The following is a 27,714-nucleotide window of genomic DNA, read 5'->3' as shown; positions in this document are numbered from 1 at the left end:
ATTCCAACGAAGTATTATGCTCTCCCATGCACCCTGCGATACATACTGCAAAACCGCAAGCCAAATGTCAGGCTGCTCGAACAGAGGCAAAATGCCATCGGCCTGGTGGACCCTCAGGTGTGTTCAATTGACCAAACACTGCTTCGTGTGGGGGGTTGTATAGATGGCAATATAGATGCACCCCGAGTCAAGTAGGTTTCTGGTGGTGATGGATGTTGGGTGACAAATTGATGGGAGAGTTGGTTCTGTTGTTGGAGGGCCTGCAGGACAGTCAGGTAGGAGGAAGGCTGTGTCAGTGGGTGACAATTGTAGGCTAGTGAGCCTTGATGAACCGCAGGGTATGATGTGGAGGAAGCCTGATGTGTTTTCTATTCCTTCCCATCTGCATGCTGGCAGTGGATAGTTTAGGGTATGCAGTGTCCCGAGCGGAGAGCATGCAAGAAACTGCTTATAGCAATCAGCCATAGCAGAGCAAGGAGTAATTGATTTGGTCCTGCCTTCTTGGTCCGTAGTAAATACTGTCGTTAGAAGGATACGCTGGGAAGCCACCAGGCAGAGGATTGAGATTAACTGATGACTGTGCATCCCTTGGGATATACTCCTAAGAATTCATATGGCAGACAAAACCTATTTACTTTGCCATTATTGTTGTCCCACGCCCAAGACATTTACTTGGCAGTCTTGCAAGCACCCCCAAAAGGCACACACTTATAATATTCCTGTACCTATGCATCATAGACATACATACCTAGCACAAATACCTGACTTTAATGTCATTTTAAAACAGGAAATCAATAATTTTCCGCCAAAATTCAAAACATTTGTCCAAAAGAGTTGTAATCTAATATTCACGGCCCCCTGGACTTTAAGTCCAAGCTTGAAGTAAAATGAACACAAAGTAAAGTTAATTGCACCAGAAATGAATCCCGCAAAATAACTTTATTGGTAAATACAAAAAAGTGCTCTGAGTGTGACTACTATTCTTCAAATACTCTTAGGCACACAAATATTTGTTAAAACACTACATGAGAAAGCTGTTACAAAATCCTTAAGTGCATAGAAAACACCAATAAAACAAGAAATGTGAAGCAAGGTTTTCTGCATTAAGCTATATAATCAACACATTTCCCTTATGCCTTCCATTGTTTTGTTGGATAATTGCACATTTTGTAATGGATGTGTGTTGTGAATAAATTAAATCACACACATATTGAAGGTCTGGTTGGAGGCTGGAGCAGGCATGGAGGGTACGCCGCCTGCAGAGAAACTGCAGGATTTTTCAATGGCACGCACACCTGACAAGCTGGTAGAACTTGTAAAGCGTCAGTCCCTCCCATGTCGCTTTATTATGCACTTGTTGATGTCATCAGCCTGTATTTTATCTTTCCAATGTCATCTTTTTATATTTTGCTTTCGTTTGTCGCTACTAACAACCTGTATTTTGCACCTGTTCATGTTTTCAATGTGTATTTATAACCTTTCGATGCCATCAACCTGCAATTTGCACTTGATCTTATCATCATGAATAATTTGCATTGTATTGCCCCTCAGCCTGCATCATAGAGTTATTTATCAATGCTGTCAGCTCTCCTATGCATTTGTAGGTGTGACCAAGGGCAGTTTTCTTACACCGAATATGATCTGTTTAGACAATGCACTTTTCCATCTCCCTGGGGCCACAATTGCACCCAACCAGTAAATCCCCCAATGAAATGCCACCCCTGGTGTATTACAACTATCAAACTTATTTACTCCCCCATTAATGCCTTGTAAATGTTATGTTATGGAATCTTGTAAAGCGCAAACCTTCACCCGAAATGGCATTGTGGCGCGGAGGCGGGACAACGCGGAAAAGCGAAAAACAACTACATCCAGGGTTCAGATACAAACAAGATGGTTTTGAGGGCACGCCTAAAGGAAGCAGACGAGAATTCCACAGGAGGGCCGCCGAGACAGAAAAAAGCACCCCCCCAGACAGGAGCGATTAACACACGACACTGCAATACATGGCGTGTTAGGAGATCGAAGAGGGAACGTAGTGGATACATTCTTCCTGTAGGTATTCTGGACCAATTTTATAGAAGGCCCGGTGCACAATGCACATTGCATTAAATTTGACCCGACTGGCTATTGAGAGCCAAAGGAATGATTGGAGAATAGCTGAGGCAGAAACAAAGCGTGATGCCCCGGTAGCTAGGCAAGCCTCAGAATTTTGGAGGAGCTGCAAACGGTGAAGGAGATAGCCAGGCTAGGCTAAATAAGGAGAGTTGGAGTAGTCAAGTGAACCTACGATCAAAGAAGAAACCGCAGGGTTCAGAGCTTAAAGTGGACCGTTAGACAGATTGTACTCATTTGAGTCAGCATAGAGAGGGAGGCGGACGACAGGACCCAATTTTTTCACCACCGAAGGCTGTGGTAAGGGGCCAAGCTCAGGAGGCCAGAATGCAGAGGACCAAGGTGAGGCATCAGGAGGGGCCCTGACGATAAAAACCTCAATTTTATCGCTGCTGAGCCACAGCCAATTTTGGCCCACCCAGGCAGAGATTGAAGAAAGGCAGAGATGACAGTTTTCGGGTGTAGATGGAAGAGCCAAGTCCAATCGCATGATAAATGAATGAATGAATAAATTGCTGGTCTCAGAACTACTGGAAAGAAATGTTACCTTACTCAGCATGACCAACAATATGAATCCTATGAAGCTGTAGCATCGATAAAATGTGAAGTAATAAAACAATGCTGCAAGCATAACCCGCCTGTTAGTTTTTTTGAGGCGTAGTACAAAAGAATATACCCTTAATGTGGCATAGGAAGGCAGGGAGGAGGCTAATGTATTCTGGCCCTCCTGCTCACACAACACAGTGAGAAGGGATTTTTAATGTGGCATTACACTGCACATGTTTGATGCACAGCACAGATTCTTAGATGATGATGATTATTATTATTATTATTGTATTTATTGAGCACAGACCTAGCTTCGAGAAGCAAAAGAGGGCTTTACAGAGGTGTACAACAGTACAGATGCATAACGGAGAGCTTTACAGAGGTGTACAACATTGCAGATGCTTAACGGTGCTCTTTTCAGTGGTAACAACACAACAGATATACAGTTGGGGGTAGGATACAGAGGGGCATAGAGGAGGGGTACAGCTGTACTGGGTGGTGGGGAGGAGAGATAATAACCTGGTTGTTGAGAGACCTATTTTGGATGACCTTTACAACCCAAACGTATTATCCTGCCCCATGAATACCATCACAGCCATTCACATGCTTCAGATAAGCCTTCCCCAGTAATTGGGCAGAGATCATAGCAGTGATGATCCCATGGACGCGGCATATTAATGTATTAAAGAATCAACCTCAGTGCTGAGTTCTGCAATGACATGAGCCATTGGGGCTAGATGGGAACTCTAAGGTGATTCGGAGGCCTGACTTTCAGGAGTTTTTTTGGTTTTGCGTACTAGGACCCTTCGTTTCCCAGGTGATTGAGGCAGCAGGGAAGCCCTTTCGGTCTGCGGCCCGACCGACCTCCCTGAGGGCCGCTCATAGCGCACGCCCTGCATCTCATCCACAAATGCTTCCACGCCATCAAACTTCGTGGTCAGCTCCCCCAGCCGCTCCTTCAGATGGTTGAACTCCTTGTACAAGTCATCCAGGGCGTCGGATAGAGGCTTGATTCTAAAATGGGATCAGATTGGAAAAACATTAGGATTTGCAGCTTGTTCCTCAAGGTCACTGAAAGAAAAGTAACACACAACTGACCAAATTTTGCAACCAAATGAAACTGTTTCCAATGCTGTAATGATAATGATTTTTCTTTTTGATTTGTTTTGTTTAGGGTAACTTTGCAAATCTGAGTGTCAGTTGGTTCTCCGATCAATATACAAGTCCACCATCAAGAAGATGGCACATGCTCAGGCTACTGCTCATGAAAGGGTTCTGTTTTATTAGAGACATCTGTCTAAAATGGATTAAAATCTGATACGATTCCCTATTTGGTACAATGCTTCCTAATATATTCTATATAACTACCTAGAGCTTAATGTGCAAAACAATCATCCCATTTATGACCATTAATAAACAGCAGGTCAAAATAAAATCATCAAGGTGTCTTCACACACGCACAGTCATGTATAATGTGAATAAGTGAAGGGTAGTGAATGTATCAATCAATTACACATGCCCCCATTAGGGTTTTACGTGAGGGTACCCGTCAAGAAAAGCTAGTGGATGATCTTCTAGGTGGAACAAGATTGCAAAATGTTATATAGCTGCTTTCAAAGAATGGTGAGTTCTAACCTGCATTAAAACAGGCTTGAAAGGTAGGAATCAAGAATTAATTTTATTAAACAGAGTTCTAGACTCGGTGCATTTAGAATACGGTGTACACCAATGTCAACTCTGTCAAGCAGTTGACAGTATACAGAAAAATGTCCATGGACATTCCATCAAATGTATTAAAGGAACAGATGACTTTCGCAAAAATGACAGGCTCAACCTCAATTTGGGGTTTTTGTTTGTAGAAAATAACAGAGATGATTAGTGTACATTTGAAAAGCAAATACATGGTATTGTAAGGAGTTAGGAAGGAATCTATTGACCTACAGAATAATAGACTGAGGTGCCAATTCATAGAACTCAGTGTAGAAGTAGCGCACGCGCCTGGCGCAGAGAGGTATGGTGTGCCACGCGTGCGCCGGGTGCAGCGCAAAAAAGTATTTTGGCGCACCGTGTATTCATGGATTACCTGAGCCATTTGCAGCCGTGGGGCAGCGAAAATCCAGCAGCGCCAGTAATGCCCCCAAAAAAGCCCCTTGCGGCAGAAAAAGCCATAGAAATCCCCAACACGGCGCAAAGGGCCACACTAACCCTGGACCAGCATACAGCCCCCGCTACACCGTATTCATGTGAAAAACAGCACAGACCCCGCTTGCGGCAGCCAAATCGCGTGAAAAGTGCCTTGCGAAACCCAGCAAAATTTTGTTCCAGGCTTGCGCCAGCAAAATCGTGTGAAAATCTGCTTGCGCACCCCCTTGAATATGTGTATCCCCGCTCGCGCCAGCCAAAATGCATGAAAAACACCTACCATAACCCCTTCAATACGTGTACCCTGCTCGCGCCAGCCAAAACTCGTGAAAACCGGACGGACTCGTAATGAGGCCCTTTGTCTAAAATTATGTTTATTGTATCCAGAATTTGGTTGAATATCTCCAAGAATCAGAATATCCTCAGTCTCCCAGACATTATGGAACAATGGAATATTCTATGACTATTATTCTTCATAAAGCCCTGTTAAGTCTCGTTTATTTTACAAGGCAGAGGGACTGTCAATTCCCCAGCTTGCACACTTATTTGACTAGAACGCAACTAATTTCACTTCAAATGGAAAACCTTGCTGTAGACTTATATTTCTTTTCTCGATTTCGCACTTGCTGTTTTTTTTTTAAATGTGTCTTTGCTGCAAATATTATTTCTCCTAAACAACTGGAGGCCGGATTCAACAATAAGTACACTAAACATCATTCTTCAAGGTTTTCTGGCCTCTTCTCTCCTGCCAAATGCTTGGCTGTGGACTACCCACTTCACAGCAGGTGCAGTGAAGGGGTATTCCTCTGAATAGGTCAATTAAAAGTAATTCAGTACAATTAGTGAGATTCACCATAGGGTCTGCAGGGCTATAGGGACAACGTGTTCATACTATATGGCATCTCAGATCAATACATTCAGCAACGCTACAAAATATTGTTTATGTTGCAAACAATGGATGCTGATCCTATCCATAGACGTGCACTTGACCCAGATTATTCAACATTTTGTTGTGCGCCTTTTTAAACAAAAATATCCCCTGTTAACTTTCCAGAATCCTTTGCTCTGCTCTGCACAGCTCGTTTTCCCTTTTGTAAGAATTGGCTGAATCCTAATCACCTTTCTGTTTTTGAGTAGATTGCGGTCATTAACATCATTTATCAGTACATTTGATGTAAGAGGTCTTGTTTGTGCACTCTGACTGCTGACTGTAATGATATTTTGTCTTGGACATTTTATTTAAATTGGTATGCTCCTAACCTATATTACAACTGTCATATAATGTAGAAATTAGGACTTCCTCTGATTTCTTAATTTCCTTTATTCTCTTTATTCCCTTCCTTTTCTATGTATTTATTCAACTTGCATTTATTACGAGTGAGAGCTAATGATCTCTGCTTTGTGGGGGGCTTATTAAGCTTTATGGGTTCAGCTTTGACAGCCTTTTTGGGGTGCTAACAATACCTGAAATCCGTATCCAACCCATATGAGGACAAACACAACAAAAATGAAATGAATTGTAAGTAACACTGTCACCATGCTAACTCACTATACCTCAGTACCTATTCTAACCATGCAGTTGAAACTCTAACAATATGTTCAGGGACATACTAACCAGGTAGATATATCTGCAACTGTATATGTATTTTTTATTTATTTATACCCGTAAGAATACTTGCCATGTACTTATTAAAGTGTAACTATCACTCGAACTATGTTAACCATATAAATATAACTCTGTACATGTACTGTGTAGCAATAACTATAATTATACTACGGCATTATTCTGACTGTTCTGCTACAGTTAACAACACAGTTCGAATACCAAAAAAGCAAAAAGTAAAACATTTAAAAATAGAATCTAACAATACCTTTTCAATGTTATTTTTTATGCAAAGCAGTTCTAATTCAGTCAGAAAAGGAAATAACTGGTGGTAATTCTGTTACTGCCACTTTTTATTTTTAGTAGTAATGGAATTACTGCTGTTTTTACGGCACCACTGAACTACAGGCTTAACCTTAAAGTAGAAAATCTTTCTCCAGCATCAGGCTAGAGATAAATCTGCCACTTTAAGGTAAATAAAACAATGGAATTAATTTAACTGAAAAACCCACTGGGGCCTGTTGGGCTCCAAAAATGGGGATTAACATAATTCTACTACCACTTGTAATCCTGTGGTAAACCCATGGGGACATACGTCAGTAACAGCAAGTCTGGCGGTAATTTGGGATATTTACAGCCGAATTACCACCGAACTTGTAATTAGGCCCAAGTATCTGCACGTGGAAAGTGAAACTAGCACCAGAAGATATAAAAGAAATAGGAGAGGCAACGGAACATTGTATTATGATAAAAAGGTTTGTTGCAAAAAAGAGAAGAGGGAGGAAGAGCTGGAAAAGGAAATGGGGTTGGGGGTTGGAGAGATGTGTAAAGGAACCCTTGTAAAAAAAGAAACAGAACAAAGGGAGAATGACAAAGTCCACCCCCTTCCTACGAAATATTTAGATGTCCAATTTGTGATTACAAAAAACAGAACATTTATGAGGACGTAACAGAACATGCAGGGGGTCAGATGAAGAGGAAGGTTTTGAGTTTTTTGCGGAAGGTGAGGGGAGACATTTCTGATCTGATGTCTGTGTGCAATGTGTTCCATAGCTTGGGGGCTAAATAGGAGAGGCAAAGTCCTCCCCCTTTAGATCTGTAGATGTAGATATGTCTATAAATAACAACTCATGCAGAGAACATCCTCGTCTTTACTGCTGCCAGCTAGTTAAGTAGAAGTCTTTTGCTCTGTGACACGTTGTGGATGCAATTATAACTTTATAATTATTGCGTTACTCATGTTTGCACTGTTTATCATGGCATGTTTCAACTGGTGGGAGGTGTTTCTGCGATTTTTCACTGGTGCAGGATTTCATTGCGTGCAGGACGTGAGAGAGCCCGAGGGGTTTCTGCATTGCTCATGTGTGACACGGGTACCGGGGACCTGCTGGTTCTGTAGCGGGTTTAAGGGTACTTTCCTTACCTTGCCTGCAGGGTCTTCCAGGTTTGGGGTTCCTTGCACGAAATTACAGCACCGAGTGCAGGAGTCTGAAATCTTCTTAAGCCACAGTCCATATGCGGCAGAGGATTGCCCTCTTTCCATTCCTACGACTCATGGACCATGCATCGGTGCTGCGTTGTATTCGCTTCTGCCTGACATTGTTGACGGTAGTGCATTAGTTAGTGGGGTACTTTGTTGCAAGTTAGTTGTTATGGAAGAAAGACAGGACTCCAGTGAATAAAAAAGTAGGGGCATGCTACAGTCATAAATCCTCCGGTGGTGCCAAGAGAAAAAAGGTGGTGCGTATGCCTCAGTACAAAAGAGTGGCTCACGTAAGAAACAATATTCCTTTTCAAAATCAGGAGTTATTTACATCTCACAAAAGGAAACATGAGCGTTTTCTTCCTCTTCAAGGAGTGAGGCGGATGGTGGTCTGATTCCTCGGTTTCCTCGGACCAGGTTTGGATTTCAGCGGGTCAAAACTGGTGTATTAATGACTCAGCACCCCTTATAGGTGATGAATATGCTTCCCCTGTGAATGAGGCATCTGAAGCCGCATAGAATATCCTAATTTCTCAGGGTTTGCCTTTATTAAATCCCTCTGAGGTGGCACACCCTAGGTCCCGGGAAACGGGTCCCTCTCCCTCAGGTTAGTAAATATCTGAATGCCAGACTTAGGAAATCCCTAGAGTAAGATGAGAAGAATAAACTCAGGTCTGATTGCTAGACCTTCTACTTGACAAAAGGTCACAGTGACTCTTAAAGGCATGGTCTGGTAAAAATTTTTATTTAAAAAATAGATAGGCAACATAAAAAAAAAACTAGCATTCTCTTTTTTAAAACTTCCTATGTACAATTTTGAGCTATTCAAGCTCCAAATTCGCAAAAGCAAGCACATGGGCTCCGGCATACTCCGGAGCCTGAGAAACTCGGAAAGAAAACTCGGAAAGAAAAACCACAGCGTTTTCCAACACATCCGTGTTGTGTTTCTGCCTGAATCCGCTTTCCCATTTGGGGCTCTCGGGCTCCCCATAGGGAGCCCGAGAGCCCCAAATGGGAAAGCGGATTTAGGCAGAAGCAACGCAGCATTTAGCATTTCCCATTTGGGGCTCTTGGGCTCCCCACGGGCAGCCCGAGAGCCCCAAATGGGAAATCAGCTGTAGGCAGAAACACTACGCGGCATGTAAACACAACCGCGTTGTGTTTCTGCCTGCTGTGACTTTCACTTTGGGTCTCCGGTGCTCCCTTGGGAGCACCGGAGACCCAAAGTGATAGCCACAGCAGGCAGAAACACAACGCGGTTGTGTTGGAAAATGCAGCGGTTTTTCTTTCCGAGTTTCTCAGGCTCCTCCGAGCCGGAGGAGCCTGAGAAACTTGGAAAGAAAAACTGCAGCGTTTTCCAACACAATAACGTTGTATTTATGTTTGCGGTCGCTTCAAAAGCGACCGCAAACATAAATACAACGTTTTCAAAGCTGCAGTTTTATTTCTAAGTTTTCCGGGCTCCTCCAGCCCGGAAAACTAGAAAAAAAAACGCAGCTAGTGCTTATTTTATTTTTTTTTAAATAAATAGCACTTACCGAGATTCAGCTGCAGCTTTCCTGCTCTGGTCTCCGGTCCCCGTCCTCCGCGTACAGCACTAATGAAGGGAAAGCCACCCAGCGGTAGCTTTTGTTTACTACGGCTGGCTGGCTTTTCCTTCATTAGTGCCGCAAAAGCAAATGCCAGCACAGGAGGGCACCCATTTCACAAAATGGATGCGCCCATGTGCTTGCTTTTGCGAATTTTGAGCTTGAATAGCTCAAAATTTTACATAGGAAGTTTTAAAAAAGAGAATGCTAGTATTTTTTTTTTATGTTGCCTATCTATTTTTTAAATACATTTTTTTACCAGACCAAGCCTTTAAACAAGATCCCCAGTTAGTCATAATTTTGGCCAAATTGGGGAAGGATCCCAAGAAGGGTTTGGGCAGAGCACTCAAGCTGTGCCAAGACAAGGCCCTTTGACAAAAATGTTGGACCTTGCTGAGGTGGCCATGGAACAAGCAACCCTAGTGGATCCTGTGCCTTTGTGACAATGGGCCCAGAGGGCTATTAGCTTCCTCAGGAATGCTAATTCGGCTATTGCTGCGGACCATAGGAAAGGAGTTTTGTTTGCATGACACTCTAAGTTGGCTGACTTGGCAACCAGGGATCCTGGGTTTAAGACCGGTACAAATCTGTTTGGGGACAGATTCATTGAGGGTATCTCCAAGTAGGTGCTCCTTTCAATGTCTTGGGATAAGGCTCAGGCATCTCTAAAAATAGTATTTGGAGGTTGCGTTTTTGGGTGGTCCAGAAAAGGACGGGGTCACTTACCCAGCCAGCCTTACCAAGGTCCCAACAGACAGTCATGTCCTTCACTACAAACACAGGATTACTTCCTGACTGCTACCTTCTTTCCCCAGTGCGCATAAGGGTGGAGATCCAGACAGTTATCTTACAGAGGTTTCCATAGATAGAGAGCAAACCGAGGTGAACCTGTTTCTTTGCTTCACCCGCAATTCTTTCGAGCAAAAATAGTGGGCAGGCTTGCTGGGTTTTTCCATTCTTGGTGTACCATCACTCATCATCCCAGGGTATTGCAAATCATAAAAGACTTTCACATTCAATTTTAGGAATTTCCAGTACAGCCAACGCCTTCTCATCCAGTATGCTTCTCAATAAGCAGTGTGCAATTAGTACATATAGGGAAGGCATCCTGAAGCAAGACACAGACAACAGATTCAAACTTCAAACCAAATTGTTTTATTAACTCAAATGTCAGGATGTTTCAAGGCCTAGCTTGCCCTATCCTAAGGTCGGATTTCCCTACCCTCAGAAAAGTCAGAAAGTTTGACTTAAAAGTCTGTCTGTGTCCAAAACCTATATTTGCCATCACAACTAAAGCTAAACAATGTGTAGGGATGTCAGCAATAAAATAAATAGTGTTCCAAACAAAGTTCTGAGCTTCTTCCAGCTCCTGGCTTACTTATCATCCCCCCCTTCCCCAAGTTCAACACAGTTACACAAAACCTTGGGATTCCCTTCCCCAATTTCAAGAATGTTCCACAAAACCTTCGGGTTCCCGTCCCCGAGTTTAAAACGGTTCCACTTGTACTTGTTCTCAATCTTTCAATATTCAAAATCAGCTCCAGGCCCCCTGTATACTCCTTCTGGTTTCTTAACAGTTCAATCAGATTACGTTCTCCTGTTTCACTTCAGCAACCTGTTTGGCTTTCACAGTTTGGGTTCCCTGGTCTAGGCGCAGATGTCTGACCACGCAGTCCACCCATTACAGGTTGCGCAACCAGGAATCCTAGCCTCTCCAGCCTACACAGGTTATTCTGTGTTTGTACCGGTGTAATGGTTCACACTCACTTGGCTTCCCTGTTGCCACAATGTGTTCTCTCCTTTATTTTCATGTATAGTTCATTTTGTGGTGGTTTTGTTCCTTCACCACCTTACTTTCATGCTCTCTCTCAATCGTCCATACTTGCTTTCTTTTATGCTTCATGCGATATGCGTTTGCTTTCAATAGGCAATATTTGAATTTCACACACACTTGTCATCAAGGCACATCTTTAGTTCGGTATTCAAATGTTCTGACTTTTCACTCTTCTGCTGCTTGCATATTATATTGTCCTTGTATTTCCCCCTCAACCCGTTACATTGGGTTAACTTCAGTGGGCATAGGCTTTCTCATTCATTCTGCATCTAATTCGGCTTTCTCTCAAAGCCCCAGGAGTGCAATGGTTCGGGGCTCTTCCCATTAGACTCACCGGTCCCTGGCGGTTCTTTCGATTTAGGCTCTGCCGACACATTTGCTTTCACACACGAGCCCCAATCAGACTTCACTTTCTTCTTGGATCTCACCGGTTGCTCTGCGGTAGCTGTGGGTCTCCGCTGCGGACCTCCGACAAATGAGGCGTCCCCATCTGTGGCCTTCTCGCAGCATGCCTGGCCCTTGGCTCCACGGATTCCTCGAGTCATCTGCCGGCATCCTGGCTCCCCTGCAGGATCCATCATGGCTGCCTCCTCACACACAGGATTTCCTGCTGGTCTCTTTGCTGCTGGTCTTCTCCCCTTTTCTACACCTGCAACCGCTTGACAGGTTGCAGGTGTGTGTCCCAAATTACAATTGCCTGGTTGCAATTAGTGGAGTAGTTGAGACATGCCTGCCCTTTACAGTAATCTGCAGGCCTCTTCCTCATTCCAGTACTAGAGTGATGAAATAGCTTACTAGTGCTCACTACTCCTAGTCTCCTCTTCCTCGTCCCAGTATCAAAGTGGGTTAAATGTGGGGAAATGATGGAAAAGGATTTACAATAGCCCATGAAGGCTGAGGGAGGGTGAGTTTGATTTTCAGAAGGGAAAGGGGCATACCATGTCTTGCCTGTGGATATCCTCTCCCTAAACCCCAAGGACCCTCCATCCAGTTGATCCTCGCTTGCATCTCCACCCCAACGGATAGGATCCAACAGTGATGGTATTTCCCTGGCCACCTGAGGAGAGGATACAAGGGGAGTAGGTGTGAGTATACCCTTAGGTTTCTCACATACCCTTCCCCTGTGCGGGTTGGACTGGGGTGCTTCACATGGAAACCGGGAATGAAAGTCCACATTACCTGCTCTCAGCCTTTCCGGTGTGCCAGTGTGAAGCGGTGGGATTAAAGGTCCAAGGAACACAGCATAACCCTTGGGTTGGATTCTTTTCTCTGGTGTGCCGGGTCATCTTTCAGAAAATAGTACTTTTTTACCCATTGGTTCTCTGTTCAAAATTGGGAGGTTCTAGTTTCTTTGGGCGAGGGAATCTTGCTCTAAGAGTCTTTACTTTGATTTGGGACACCTGTGAAATCCATTGATCGCATTGGGGCAAATTAGTCCTCAGGACTAATTGGGTTGGCAAGTTGGGAATTACAGCCACTAATAGATAACATTGTGTACCCAAGATGGTGATGGGTATTTGGACTTGTGGGTAGTTTTTAATATGGCCATGCACACAGCCCACTTCCTTTTCACCCATTTCCCTCCATGTTGGGGGAACTAGTTCTGCTCGTAGGGCACACCACTTACTACCACTATCTAGTTGGGCCGAAAGGGTTTTCTGGGTTTTCCTAGTGAGGGTTTTGCCTGATCGATATATTTGTAGACCAAAGATCCCATCAAGTCACTCCTTTTGATCTTAATTGGGTTGGATGAAAAATTCAATAGTATAAAATCTAGTCTATTTTCACACGGAAGGAGAGGCAATATTTTCATGTTTTTCTTTCTGTCTGGTATAACATACATAACCATGATAGAGGGAGGCTCTACCCAGAGGTTTAAGGAAACTATGGCCTTTTCTCTAGCTCGGACTACCCCTTCCTGGGGACAGAAAATATGGTAGCTGTTCCCTTTCACTGTTTTCTGTATAGGAAGAATGGCCTGGACTACTAAAGGATGAAAGGATATTCCCATCCTTGGACTGAGAAGGGAATGGGCCCCGCATTTTCCTGACCTTTCTGAGTCTGGTGGTCTTGACTCAGCGGAAGTGGACCACTTAACCTCTAAATTTTGGGAAGAAGCCTGGTTGGTGAAAAAATGTTGATTGGTCGTCTCAACTCTCCTTGAGTCATTCTCATTGTTAGAGATCCCACTATCTAATTCCCCTGATTTTGTCACTTCCTCCCAGTCATTACTTGGGTACATTTTAATGAATGGTGGAGCGGAGGCGCTAGTATTTTTGTCACTATCAAGGGTTCCCCAACTTGTATCGGTTGAGCCGCATCCTACTCCAGACAACATTTGTGAAGGCATCATGAAGCAAGACACAGACAACAGATTCAAAATTCAAACAAAATTGTTTTATTAACTCAAATGTCAAGATGGTTGAAGGCCTAACTTGCCCTATCCTAAGGTGGGATTTCCCTAGCTAAAGAAACTAAGGAAAGTCAGAGTCAGAAAGTTCAACTTAAAAGTCTGCCTGTGTTCAGAGCCTATACCTGCTCTCACAAATAAAGCTAAACAATGCGTAGGTATGTCAGCAGTAAAAGAAACAGTTTACCAAATGAAGTTCTAAGCTTCTCCCAGCTCCTGGCTTATCAGCTCTCTTTCTCCACGTTCCAATTAGTTCCACAAAGTCTTGGGATTCCCTTCCCAAGTTCCATGCTTTTCCACAAAACCTCTGGGTTCCCTTCCCCAGGTGCGAGACAGTTCCACAAAACAGTTCCAAAAATTCTCTCAGCATGCCTGGCCCATGGCTCCACAGCTTCCTGGGGTCGTCTGCTGGCATCCTGATTCTCCTGCAGGACCCACTACGGCTACCTCCATGCACACAGGTTTCCCTGCTGGTCTCTTAGCTGCTGGTCTTCTCCCCTTTTATACACCTACAACCACTTGAGTCCCAAGGTGTGAGTCCCAAATTACAATTGCCTGGTTGCAATTGGTGGAGTAGTTGAGACATGCCTGACCTTTGCAATACTCTGCAGGCCTCTTCCTCGTCTCAGTACTATAATGGTGAAATTGCTTACTAGTGCTCACTACTCCTAGTCACCTCTTCCTCATCCTAGTACCATAGTGGGTTAAATGAGGGGAAATGATGGAATTAGATTTACAATAGCCCATGAAGGCTGAGGGAGGGTGAGGTTGATCTTCAGAAGGGAAAAGGGGGATGTCATGTCTTGCCTGTGGATATCCTCTCCCCAATCCCAAAGGACCCTCCACCCAGGTGTCCCTTCCTCGCATCTCCACCTCCACGGTTAGGTTCCAAAAGAGATGGACTTTCCCTGGCCAGCTGAGGAGAGGATATAAGGGGAGTAGGTGTGAGGATACCCTCAGGATTCTCACATAATAGAGGTACAGGAACTTCTCAGGAAAAGCGCGATTAGACAGATACACCTGCGTTTACCCCGGTCTCGTCAGCAATATATTTCTGGTAAAGAAAACATTTGAAGGAGTAAGACCTGTTATCAACCTCAGAGAGTGCATTGGTTTTCTCCCATACAACCATTTCAAGATGAACGTATTCATCTCCTGAGGGACACTCTGCTCCCAGGAGACTGGATGACAAGGTTAAACCTCAAACCTGCATATCCAGCCATACTTATTCACAGCCTGCATCAGAGATTCCTCCAATTTATTTGGGACAACAAGAAATGCTACATATGTGTCCCTTTCTTTCTGGTTCTTGTTAGCTTGGTGGTGCTTCACCAAGGTGATGAAGCCTGTGGTGACAGCTCTACGAGCTTGAAGAATCTGACTAATCGTCTTTTGGAACGACATAGTGCTGATGTCCCAATCCAGAGAGATGGCGACCCAACGCCTTCAGATCATATCTCGGCTACAAGGTCAGGATTCGTCATAAATAGGGACTAATCACACATTCAACCGTGCCAAGTCATAGAGTTTTGGGGGTTTCAGTTGCCCATATCAAAAATGAAGGCCATCAAGAAAGATATCAAATCAGTCTTCAGAATGTTGCTGTGGGCCATTGGTCTTTTGTTGGATCAATACAGGCAATTTCTCTGGGCCCTCTACATTATAGGGTGCTTCAGAGATTGAAGGCTCTCCATCTACGGAGAAGGTCTGAGTTATGCAGGTCAGAAAATGTAAGAACGGAACTACATTCGCGGTTGAGTCAGATGAAAGCTGGCAGGACCATTTTTGCAATGAGTCCGGATCTAGTCATCGTATAGGATGCCAGTCTCCTGATGAGGCCTTTGATCAACACAAGGGAAATGGACTGCCCAGGAGAGGGGACTTCATATCAACTGTTTAGAGTTACTAGTGGGTTCATTCGCTCTAAAGAGTTTGATAAAGGACAAAGTGAACTGTTGCATTCTGTTTAGAATGGACAATGTTTCTGCTGTTCAGTATGTCAACAAGATGGGGGGGGTGGTCAACGATCTCGAATATTTGCAGAAATAGCGAAGGACTTTTGGCATTTCTGCCCAGGCAGACAGATCATGATCCAGGCGAAATATCTCACAGGCCTTCCCCACACTGTAGCAGACTGAAACGCCAGACATTTAAAGGATTGTAGCTACTGGAGAATTCATCCGATCCAACATCTATGGGATCCACTTTAAGCAGATATATTTGCTTCGCATCTGAATTACCAGTTACTAATGTTTTTCAGTTGGAGACAAGTTCCAAAGGCAACAGCTCTGGATGCTTTCCAGCAGGACTGGTCCCAGAACAGGGGGTATGCGTTTCCCACATTCATAATGATTCTTAGACTGTACTCATGAATGTCTCCAACTGCATTGCCTCTGCTAAGCACTCCAACATATCGTCTATCCTAATTCTTGTTCACCTGTCTGCTGCCTTTGACACTGTCAATCACTCTGATCTCCTTAATATTCTCTTTCTGCTTGGGATTCACAATTTAGCCCTTGCCTGGAATGAATCCTGCCTTGAACCTTGCCAATTCATTGTCCCCTGGAGCAACAACATCTCTCAACTCACTCCTCTAACTGTTGGTGTTCCAAAAGCTATGCCTTGGGTCCATTGCTCTTTACACTCAACACCTCTGCTCTTGGGGGCACTAATCAACTCATTTGGGTTCCTGTACCAACTCTTCATGGTTGACACTCAAATCTTCTTCTCTTTTCCTGAACTCTCCTCTGATCTCTCTTTCAAAATATTCAACTGTCTCTCTGTCATTAAATATTGGATGGCATTGACTTTCTGATTTTTACCAAAACCGAGGTGCTTTTCTTCCCTACCAAACAATCACTCTCATCTCTTCCTCTGCCAATTCAGTTCCCACCTGACACTCTCCCCTACTCTTCTTCAGCTAGAAACCTCAGTGTCATCTATGACCCTTCTCTACTTTCATCTCCAAAACTTGAACAGCTGCTCGCCTCAACCTCCTAAATATTAGGAAAATCAGGCACATCCTTTCAACACCACCATGCATCTCTTAACCGCTCTTGTCTTCTGTAAACTGAACTGAAGCATCCTCTTTGGTCTCTGTAACTAAGCTTTATGTCCTCTCGACAAGATCATTAACTTCGCTACCAGGACTTTCTTTAAACTCCCTCGTTTCACATCTACTTCCTCGTACCATCACAAGGCTGGATGGCTGACGATGCAAAACAGGGGCAGATTTAAATGTATTCTGCTGGTTCACAAATCTATCCACAGTAAGGCACCACCTTATCTATCCTCCTAAATGTAACTCTGCAAGCCTTCTCATAATCCTTGACTACCTCTGGGTCTCCTCACACTCCCTGTGCTTCCTCTCGCTTCCGCTCCTTCTCTCCTCTTGCTCCACTTGCATTGAATTCTCTTCCCCCTGTGAGAAACTCATTGTATCAAAAGGAAAGTCACAAACAAGAGATGCACGTTCAACACCTTTATTTATAACTTTCCAAGGGGTTGGAGACTTCCCAACTGGCCCTAAATCTAAAGTGGGAGTAAACTCGACCATAAAGTAAAAGTAAAACAGTCCTAGTCAGTACAGTCAAAACAAAAGGTTCTAAACCTAATGCCTTCCCTAATTCTAATACAAAATGGTGCAAGGGAAATGTACACAAAATGAAAAGGATAGTGTTCCGAACAAAAGGATCAGGATGGCAAGGGGTTTAAAGTAATGATGAATCCCTTCCCCACAATTTCGACCCTGGGACAATGGGATTCGAGGGCTTAGGGACTTAGGCAGCACAGTTTTTCAAAGTGAGGCACACTCTGGCCTACTGGGGCGAGTCAACACAATGTTCAGGCTTCTTTCATAATCAAATGTTAATTTGGGCTTTCCAGAAACAAAGGTTGCAAATGTTTTCCACAAATAGACTTCTTCGTCTTGAATCAAAACCTTATTAGTCACAATCTTCCATAAAGGTCTCAGGGATACCCTTCCCCAAGCTTTCTTCATCGAAGATGTTCGAAACGGCATAGGTTTGGCTTCTGACTATGCCTGACCACTTCGATAACCGTTACTTTCTCCCAATGCTTTCTGGTACTTGTAGTTTCAAGATTATGGGCTTCCCTCCGTCAGGCTCGAACCACTCACACTATTACTGGTTTCCCTCAGACCTCTCATCTTTCACATCCGCCTTCCTCAGCCGGGCTCAGGCCTTCAATCCATTTTCCACAGTTCACACAAGCCTCCCTTAGTTGGGCTCAGAATTGAAATGCGTTCCCCCAGATCACACAAGCTCCCTTCGATCAGGCGCAAGCTTCAATCCACGTTATTTTCTATGTCCAACAATACCTTTTGCCTCGGGACTTTAAATGTTCAAGCATGTTACTACAGAGACTTTCCGCTGTGCTTTATCCAACAGCAGGACCACTCTGTGTACATTGTAGCACACTGTCTCTTTATAGTGTCGATCTTTCTTTACTCACAAGTTCCGTATTACACGCAACCTTGTCTTGATACAGTTACTTTCAAGCAAAAACAACCGGGCCTTTGTTCTTCTCTTTTGTTAACTCACTGGCTGTGTTTTAATATTGTTTTTGTGTCCGGGTTCAAGGTTCCTTTTATTCACAGCTTTATCGAACCTCCCCAATTCAGTCATTCACAGAGAGGGAAGCAGGCTTCTCATCAAGGTTTCCCAGAAGGACGACTTCCAGCTTGGGTTATCAGCTGCTTGTTGCAAGTGCAGTTCCTTTGCCTTACTTTCTTGAGACTTCTCTACAGCTCGTAAAGTCCTCTGGATTTCTGTCCTCCAATCTCGCATTCGCAACAGCTCCTGAAGTCTGGTCTCTTCCCGCTCCCAGCCTCGCTCAGAGTGTACCTCGGTGCTCCGCCTTTTATCCCAGGTGTGGAAGTTAACAGGGTTCAGGTGGGGATGATTGGAAAGGGAAGCCTGACCTTTCCTAGCCTCATTACCGGTTCAGAGCCCTTGAAAGAGTCAGAGATAATCTTCATGATTCTGTTCCTGATCTTCCTCGGCCCAGTAGTACTAATATAGTAGGAAGCGTGAGGATCATGGGAGTTGTAGTGTCCTACAAAGTAGGTTGAGATAGGAGTAGGAAAGGTGTCCGGAAAAGGGGAATAACATGTGAGACAGCTGTCTCTGCATGTCCACCCCCAAGGTCGGGATCCAAAAGCGATGGCCCTCCCCAGGCCATCTGAGCAACGGATCCCCCGGTTTAGCTAGTGAAACACCCTCTAGTTTTTCACACCCCAAACATCCGAGAAACAGTCCACATGGATTTGTTCAAAATCAAACTAAAAGCCTCCCTCTTCACCCCAGAAATACCTTCTTAACCTACCTCTCATCTGCCTGTTAGCTAACATTTTTCCCTTGCCTCTAACCTGCCTCTGTCCCTCACTTCCTCTGCCTCAACGCTAGCACTTCTCCCATCATGGTCACATCCGGAGAACAGCTGGCCGTACCACCTACCTGCACTTAACAATGTCCAATGTTCATTGTCCTTAATCTATGTCTACTTATGTATTGCCCCCAGTGACTGTTCCATTTACTCCCCTCTACAACCTGGTCAGAATGTCCCTCAAACTCACCACATTTTAAGAAGCTCACTGCTTTCCTTCAAATTTGATTTCTTATCTATTGTATGATCTTTTGTGATCAAAATAGCATTGTTCCTCCTGTATATAAATATAAATAAAATAGAAATGCTTGGCCTGATTTGGCAGCTCAGTGTACAGAGGGCCTCTATGGTTCTAGCAACCCCTCTTGGTCCATCTCAATCTTGGTATCCGGCCCTTCTGGAATAATCCATCCATCTTTTGCCTATGTTTCCAGAGATTTTGGACGATGTTGCGTTGGCTTATCTCTTTTAGAAGGGTATCTAATGTTAAAGCTATAGATATTCATAATAGATCGTTTACACCATTTGGAGTATGTTTTCATGTTACCAGATGCACTAAGTGTGGGTCTGCTTCCATTACGTACCCTGCCTTGCCTAATCAAGAGAAACCTTGTGTGGCGAGATGTTTAAAACAGTATGAAAGAGCAACATCCGACTACAGGGTTGCAAACAAATCACAGCTATTAATTGCTTTTAAGAAACCGTTTTCACTAGCGTCTTCTCCTGCCCTTGCCAGTTGGGTCAGATGGGTTATGTCCCTAGTAGGCAGCAATGTTTCTATATTCGGGGCCCATTCCTAACGGGGGTCCATGGCATCTAAGACTTTCCTGGCAGTGGGTTCCTGTCAGGAGATTTTATGGTTGGCTGATTGGTCTAGCAATTCTACTTTGAAGGAGTTTTATTTTAAACCGATCTTGCATGTTACGCAGACGGTGGTAGATGCGCTTTGAACATGCAAAACTGCAGCCTCTGTGTCTTGACTCACAATGCTGATTTTCTTAGCAAGCTGTGTATGAAAATTGTAATTTTAATAAAGGCAAAGGAGATGTCGATTTTCCCACCCTGTGCCCTACCATGCTCGAAGTAGGTGTGTTTTTCGGCCTAAGAAACAACTTATGATCAAATGAAGCTGGTTCAAGAATCTCAGGAGCTACAACCAAAAGGCTAGCTAGCCCCGAGTCCTGATAGTTCCAACATTAGCATAGCCCAGGGTCTTTTCCAGACCTAGCAACACCCCTGCCTGCACACGTCATTTATACACTGTTTGAGGGGAGGATGCACATGGGCCACGTTGGCCACGCTGCAAAGACTTTTACTTTGTTTTTTTCTACTATTCATGCATATATATTCTTTGCTGCTGTCAGAACCGTAAAGAGGTTAACTGCAAAATCTACGCGTCCGTTGTCTTTATTAAAATTATGATTTTCCTACACAGCTTGCTAAGAAAGTCGACATTTTCTATGCCTTTGATGAGCTCACTAATGGTTTATTCTGCCTGGATTTTCTGTACCAGCACGAACCTGATGCATTCCACTGAAATGAAAGAGGCAATAACAGCTGACACGTTTTGTATGGTGGCTACCATTACAGATCTCATACACACCGTGTAGTAGACCATCATGCATTCACCACATGAATGCAGTGAAAGGCATGGGATCCTTCTGCAGAGAGGGATCAGAATTGCTGGGAAGAGTGTGACTGAGTGGGTGGGGGGAATCCTGTGCATTACTGGCAGGGATAAACCAGGCTCATCAGAATAAGTACTCCATGTACTGTGTAACTACACAAAATGTGCATCAATACTAGGTATGCAACCATACTAGCCTTGGCTATATTATTGTGTAACTATGTAGGCTGTTGAACTACGACTGTGTAAAAAATATATCTAATTTTACCAACTTTGCAACTATGCTAATTGTATTAAGGAAAGAAAAAGCACATTTGTGGATGTACATCACTGTTAATTGGCTAGAACCAATGGTGTATGTTTTGTAAAGTGTGGACTGGAACATTGAAATCAGCAAAAGCGAATGCTATAGAAAGATCAGAACCGCTGAGGCAGCCAGTCGCATGGCAGGCTAGACGACTCTGCTTCATCCTTACCTTCCATAATCCGGGAGCACCATGTGGTGATCATACAGGAGGAGGTTTTTGAACTGAGTCATGATGGCAAATTTCCAGTTGTCCAGAACCAATGTCAAATTGGCGCATCCTTTTAAGTTCACTTTCTCCGCTTAAAGAAAAGACAAACATGTGAGGTTTCTGCCAGACTAAGACATTGCAAAGCACAGGCCATATAAATTGAAGGACTATCCAATTCCCCTTGATTTAAGATTTTAAGCTATTCCAATCCCCTAGCTATGCAAAAACACCCACCGTAGGAATTGATTCCTTTCCCATAAAGGAAACAGAGTTGCAGCATTTTTAATTCACCAGGAAGTATAGAAATACATTGCTTTCCTCAGCGTAGCTGCTGAAGGAAACATTCATGAACATGAGTCAGACTTGTTCACCATTTGAGAGCCCCATTCAGAGAAAGATTTGCTTAAGAAATTAAAAGAATTAAATTAAACCTTGGTGTGTTATCTGTGCAAGGGACAAAACAAACACTGTTTCTCCTCCTCCCCTAGCATTGCAAGGTTCCCATTTCCTTGTGATAAAAGCATTACATTAACAAAGAACAACTTCCCTTGCTTACCAAAGAATTCCCAGGCTATTGATTTCCATGCTGGGAAAATGGAGGGACTCAGCTCAAGGCAGGCAATAATAGCTGGCCTTCAAAGATTGGGGAAGAAGATCTCTTATGTGCAGAGCAGCTTTAGAATCCAAGACGGTGGCAAACCTTTATACCAACCCATCCATTCCCATCCCACATGACCACGGTTACATGTCCTAATCAAATAACAGACCTACATACATTACAGGAGCACCACAGGTTGAATCCATATCTCTAAGAATCTCCCAAGGGGAGAACGCCCAGGTTCGAGCAGAACTGGAGGAAGTTGTATGGAGGGGATTGGCGATTAAGTGGACTATTGAGAGGGGGGCTCGGACAAGATTGTTAGCGGGAGGAGGTTACAGTGGAGAAGGAGCATTATCATGAGATTGGAGGGGAGAGGGTTACCATCTAGAGAGAGTCATACTGAAGAGGTTGGAGAGGGTAGTGTTAACATCTGGAGAGAGCCATACTGAGAACACAGGAGAGAGAGAGTGGTACCATCCGGAGAAAGAGTATTACAGAGATTGAAGGGAAAGTATTGAGGAGAATAAAAAGGAGAATTGTTATGGCATGTCAGGAATGGCAGAAAAGAGCAAGAGGGCGAGATAGAGTTGCCAATGACATCTAACAACTCTAACCTGCATGACCCTTTAAATGCGCCTCCCCTGACTCCCACTCCCTGTTCCTGGAGCCTACTTACCATGCGATTGAAGCTCCGTGTGCAGCACATCATTCTGACATTGGTGACCTGATATGTCACACTGTACATAACTGTACATCACTACCTTATGACTATGCAGAAAATATGTACCCTGTTACCCTTTGTTCCTTGACCCTGACCTTACCTTGTACTTACCTGCCTATATTGTAACATTGTTGATGTCTGTATTTTTTTTCCTACTTTTCATGTACTTGCAACTAAGTTGAGCATATCCTTGTCTGTTTGTGCCCTGATGACCCAGGGTATGGTGCGCCATATAAATAAAAACTAAACTAGACCCGAAGAGGTGGTAGGAGAGCGACACTCCTACTAGCCAGAAAGTGCTGGGAGGTTCCAGTGACCAGTTCAGTCCAAGGCAGATTTTAGAGGTGAGAGGAAGTGCAAGACTGTAAAATCTCACCAAGGAACAGGGAGGCTATGGCAAGAGTAGCAAGAAGGGACACAGGGACCAGGAAACTAGAACAAGGAGGTGGCTAGGTGACAGAACATTTCCTAAGCATGTCCCTGAACCCTGGAAGAACAGACCTGTGTTAAGAAAATTCCACCTCAATCTGTCTTTTGAAAGAGCATAAGCATGTGGTTTTGGCCTCAGAGGGCCCTTAACACTGACTCTCAAAGTGGGTCTGGTGGGAATCTGGCAAACCCACAACCCGAAGACAAAAACCAAGGTATTTCACTGGACATTGGGGTGAGCCAAGATGAGCTCAAACAAATAATCTTGTAAGATACCCTTTCTTTGCTCACTATTCATTATTTTGGATTTCACATTTTGTTTTGCATCTTTGAATCTGTAGAGAGAACCTTTTATTTGCCATGTCTTTTGAGTTGAGTGGGTGTGAGTTTGTGAACCCCTGAGAGTACATTGACTTTGCGGAGCTCAAGCCTTCGTTTAGTTGCCTATTCCAGGCCTCTAATTTATAGTTATTTTCCTTCCTCACCCTACCTACCTCAATCACATTATTCTTTGTTTAGTAATAAAACACGTAGCCTAAAAACAAAATCAGTTTTCTTGTATTGTTTCCATTCTTAGCGCACCCTGTGACACATGCTACACTAGTTCCATCACATGCTGCTATGCGGCCTACTTCATGGAGATATATTTTCAATTTCATACCGATGTGGAAGCAAATTCATAAAATATGAAGTGTAGCAAGTGCTAGTAATTGAATATTTGCAACATAATAGAATTATTATTAGCACCCTGGGTGGTTGCGGAAGACAATCAGTTTGCTGAAAGTATGCACTGAAACTACCGATCACAGCCTGTGTTCAGAGCGAGCTGCAAGCTTCTTCTATCATCCATCCATTTTGTGTTCCTGTCCGGCCCTGGCACTCTCTGCTCCTCAAGCCTCCAACTCCCCCACACCATCCAAACCCTGCCAACCATTGGTTCATGATGGACTTATCTCCTGCTCCTCCCCAAACGATGAGTTACATGATTCCTGTGGGTCATTATTTGAGTAAAAAAATAAATTGCTACCTGCACACCGGTTAGCAAACCTGGAGTGATAACAACAATGGTGACTACTTCCATGGGCTGGACTCAGTTGAAATGGCCCAGGCCATTACTACTCAGTGATGATTGCTTGCGGGTATTAACTTCTATTTCACACCTTTTTCTTACACAGTTGTCAGGATAATTGGTACTCAGTAATAGTCTATTAAAGTGTTTCAAGTGAGGACCCCTTATTTCACTTTATACTTGGTTCTTCTCCTATATTTTAGCTATCTCCTTAATGTGAGTACTGTTCTTCTCCTCATTCTTCCTGTTTCACTGCTGCCTGGGCCTTTCCACTTTCTGACACACTTATACTTATCTTCTCATTGTCCCAGAGTTGTCAGCTCTGTGGGTCATATTTTTCTACCTTCTCGACATTTATTTCTGCATAGAATTGAATCCAATTTAGGAATTTTCCAACAGGAGAATGTTTGGTTTATGGTTCCTCAGATTTTCTTATGTAACCCAGTCAGATTTATATGGTTCCATTAATCTGCACCTGGATTCTGTTTTTTCTGGTATTCCATAAATTGATTGTTCTCTGTATTGTCTTTTCCAATCCTACTACCCTTTTCAGACATTTACTTTATTTCCCAACTTACAATATTTCACTTAACAAAATTGGTCAGCTTGTCCAAGAGGATCTAGGTTATGTGACCTCTGCCCCACCCAACTGCCAATCTGCTGGTGCCTTTTTTATAACTTTTTTTCTTAGTTCTGCTCCTTTCCTTCCCTATTAAGCTGTCTTCCAGTCACTTTTCTTTTGCAGTTGGCCAGCTGGTGCACGCGGGTGCACGCGGGTCTATGCAACATGACCTCTGCCTCACTCAACAGCTAATCACTGTTAATCTGTTTGTGCTTTTGTGCTCTTTTTCTTAGCCCCACCCCTTTCCTTCTCTACTTCTAGCCTCTTTTAGTGTGCAGGTGGTCAGCTTGCAGACACAGATTTCAGATACCCCGCATGGGTGGCAAATGTTTTAAGGTTATAGGGTATCTATTGTGGAATTTTCTTCCTCTTAAAATCAGCAGCTGTTCCACGCTACACGTTTTTAAATTAAAATAAAATAACATTTGTTTCCTCAAAGTGTCAATTAAAGTAAAAATGGCTCTGGGGCGATTTCCTCCTTTTCTTACTGTTAGATGCTGCTTTTATAGTTACGTTTTTTATGTTTGATAACTTGTATTGCTGTAACTAATATAAGCACCTTTGTACTCCATCAATGTATTTGTTTATTTGTCTAAATATGTAAGAATATATGTAGGTGCTTATCTGATTGTCAGTCAGCTTTTCTGGTAAAATGTGATTAAAATATGACAACACTGGAAGCTCTCCTCTGACCAAGGGTTTGTGGACCATTTTAAGGGAATCTCCAGATCTTACTTGATAGCAGTAGTGCCCTTTGGCTTCTGGCCTCACTGTGCTTGTTCTTTTTATTCTGATGAGGAGATCATCACAGATTTAGAAACAAACCATTGGTCACAGAGCTGAAGACAGTATTCCAATGTGGTGCACAATTTCTGCTTGCTGTGTCCTGAGGACTGCGAATTTGACACAGCAGTGCCAGTTCACGCTCAATAAGCTATGCCTTTCATATCACACTAACACAAACCTGCACTGTTGTTATATTACAAGGCTTTCATACAGTGCCAGGTTGCACTGTAGGGGTTTCAGAGCACCTAAGCTTGTCTGGAAGTTGCCGTATTTTTCTGCTGCCTAGGGTGTCCAGGCCTTAGTTTGTGGAGGAAAAGGAGTACGTGGAATGGTTTTATGTTCATTCAACGACAGTGTTGTTTTCATTGGAAGTTTTGACAAAATGTTTTATTTTTCACTCATGAACATTTATATTTTTATTTTTGGGGGGTTCCCCCTCAGCCCACTCCCCTACTTATTTTACACTATTCCCGACACCCACCCCTTGTATACACCTAGGTAAAACCCCATTTTTGAAAGGTTTTTGTTTTGCACAAAAAAATTAAACAAAAAACCCACTGAGCCTCAAGACAACTACTCCGGTCCGGAAACAACAGTGTTGGTAAGCTTACCGGCACCGTTGTTTCCGGACCAGCATATTACAACACTGCAGGCGGGTGTCGTCCCGCCCAGCAGATCAGACCTGCCAGGCGGAAAGGCATCTGCCCACAGAGTTGTCACGGAAGCACCAGCATCGTTCTTAACGGTGCCGGTGCTTCCGTGGTCCCCACTCCCATATGGGGACTTACAATTTACCCACGCCTGACTTTCCGGTCTGCCACATTGTAATCCCCCGGTGTTACCGGGAAGTCAGGTGCCAGAAAATCATTTGGGGTCTGGCGGCAGCCCGTCGGTATCATCGGCACGGTTATCGCCGGACCCGTAATGAGGCCCATTGAAAAAAAACACTGCCGATGAATGAACGTCGTACCAAGAGGAAGATAAGAACATGTGAAAAAAGATGCAAGGCAAAGGATGATGCAAAGGGGGAAGGAATGTTTTGTGATCGTGTCTGTGCCTGTAGCCCCATTGAATGGACCGGGACTGCTGATAGGAAGGCATATTCTACTATGTTTGGAATATAAATGGGCTGTCTGTGAGGACTTTTCAAATAGCAATAGGTAGGTAATAACACATAGAAGCTCATTTCCGATTTCCTTGTTAATTGCACGTAGGGAACCTGCTAATTTAATACTTTTGCGTAGGCAGGTCCCCTCCGCCCAATATTCTCCATTTACACGGCGGAGTGCACAATTAAACAGCAAAAAGCTGGCATACACATTTCTACGTCACCCTTTTGCACTCTACCTTTCAAATTGAGTAAACGCAGGCAGCGTTCATTATGGCTTCCTACAGAGTCCACCTGCTTTTTGCTGGCGTGAAATGAATTTAGACGCCATAGGAATCCGCGGAATTTGCACCAGCATGAAAATACATGCTGCTGCAAATGAGTGGAGTATTTGTATGGCGGAGAGGAAGGGGGAGGTGGAATCGTAATTTGTGACCCGCCTCCTATTCTCTGTTATACAAATGAATGATAATGACGTGTTACATGAATTCAATGCATACAAGTCTTACACGTGACTTTTACACTTTGAATTCACTTTATGGCAGGAGCAAAAGGAGCTCCATGGTGTTTACCTGAGTAATGGGCTACACTTGCGTTACAATCACCAAGGTGAATCGTGGTAGCTTTGAAAAACAAAAGGTAAGCAATGAGTTGCTATGGGGTCATTTTCAAATTCCAACATATCTTGCAAGCCTGGCACCCTTAACTGGGAGAGCCTCTCATGATCAGAATTTGCCATCGTTCCTGACCAGAGAGCTAAGCTCATGCTTCATGTTAAATGTGAGAACCATACGACATGTTAGTGACTGTAGAACGGTCTGCGCACCCAGGTGCTTGGCCATGGATGTTTTGCATGCATTTTAATATGACTGATTGAGAAGACATTTAAATATCATCTAAAGAGAAATAAAATAAATAATGCATATTATATCATGAAGCGGTCAGGACATCAATCTGAGGGGTGCAAACAATGCAAGAACGGGAACTTGTGTGATAATGGATGTTCGTCGCCACTGGTGTGGACTTCCCTGTGGCTTTGCAGCCTAAGGACGCTTCTTTATCCTTCCAGTCATGCAGGTGATGTGGACAAACGGTGGTGTCTCTGTGA

At 43.7% G+C, this 27,714-nt stretch overlaps 1 protein-coding gene across 2 annotated transcripts in view; it reads right to left on the bottom strand.

Annotated features, from left to right (window-relative positions):
- Positions 1 to 920: 920 nt before the first annotated feature.
- The window catches only part of LOC138583157 (uncharacterized), a 90,116-nt gene continuing 63,322 nt past the window's right edge, over positions 921 to 27,714 (bottom strand). For both annotated transcript variants that reach the window (XM_069655144.1, XM_069655143.1), the window contains exons 3-4: positions 21,232 to 21,361; positions 921 to 3,675 (exon numbers count right to left, since the gene is read on the bottom strand). In XM_069655144.1, coding sequence (XP_069511245.1) covers positions 3,408 to 3,675; positions 21,232 to 21,361 — 398 coding nt within the window. In that variant the 3' untranslated portion in view covers positions 921 to 3,407. The remainder of the gene's footprint in view (positions 3,676 to 21,231; positions 21,362 to 27,714) is intronic.

Source organism: Ambystoma mexicanum, chromosome 3q (genome assembly GCF_040938575.1).
Source record: "Ambystoma mexicanum isolate Mex_15411 chromosome 3q, UKY_AmexF1_1, whole genome shotgun sequence".
Taxonomy (NCBI): domain Eukaryota; kingdom Metazoa; phylum Chordata; class Amphibia; order Caudata; family Ambystomatidae; genus Ambystoma; species Ambystoma mexicanum.
The sequence above is the reverse complement of the archived record's forward strand: the minus strand, read 5'-3'. Positions and strand labels throughout refer to the sequence as shown.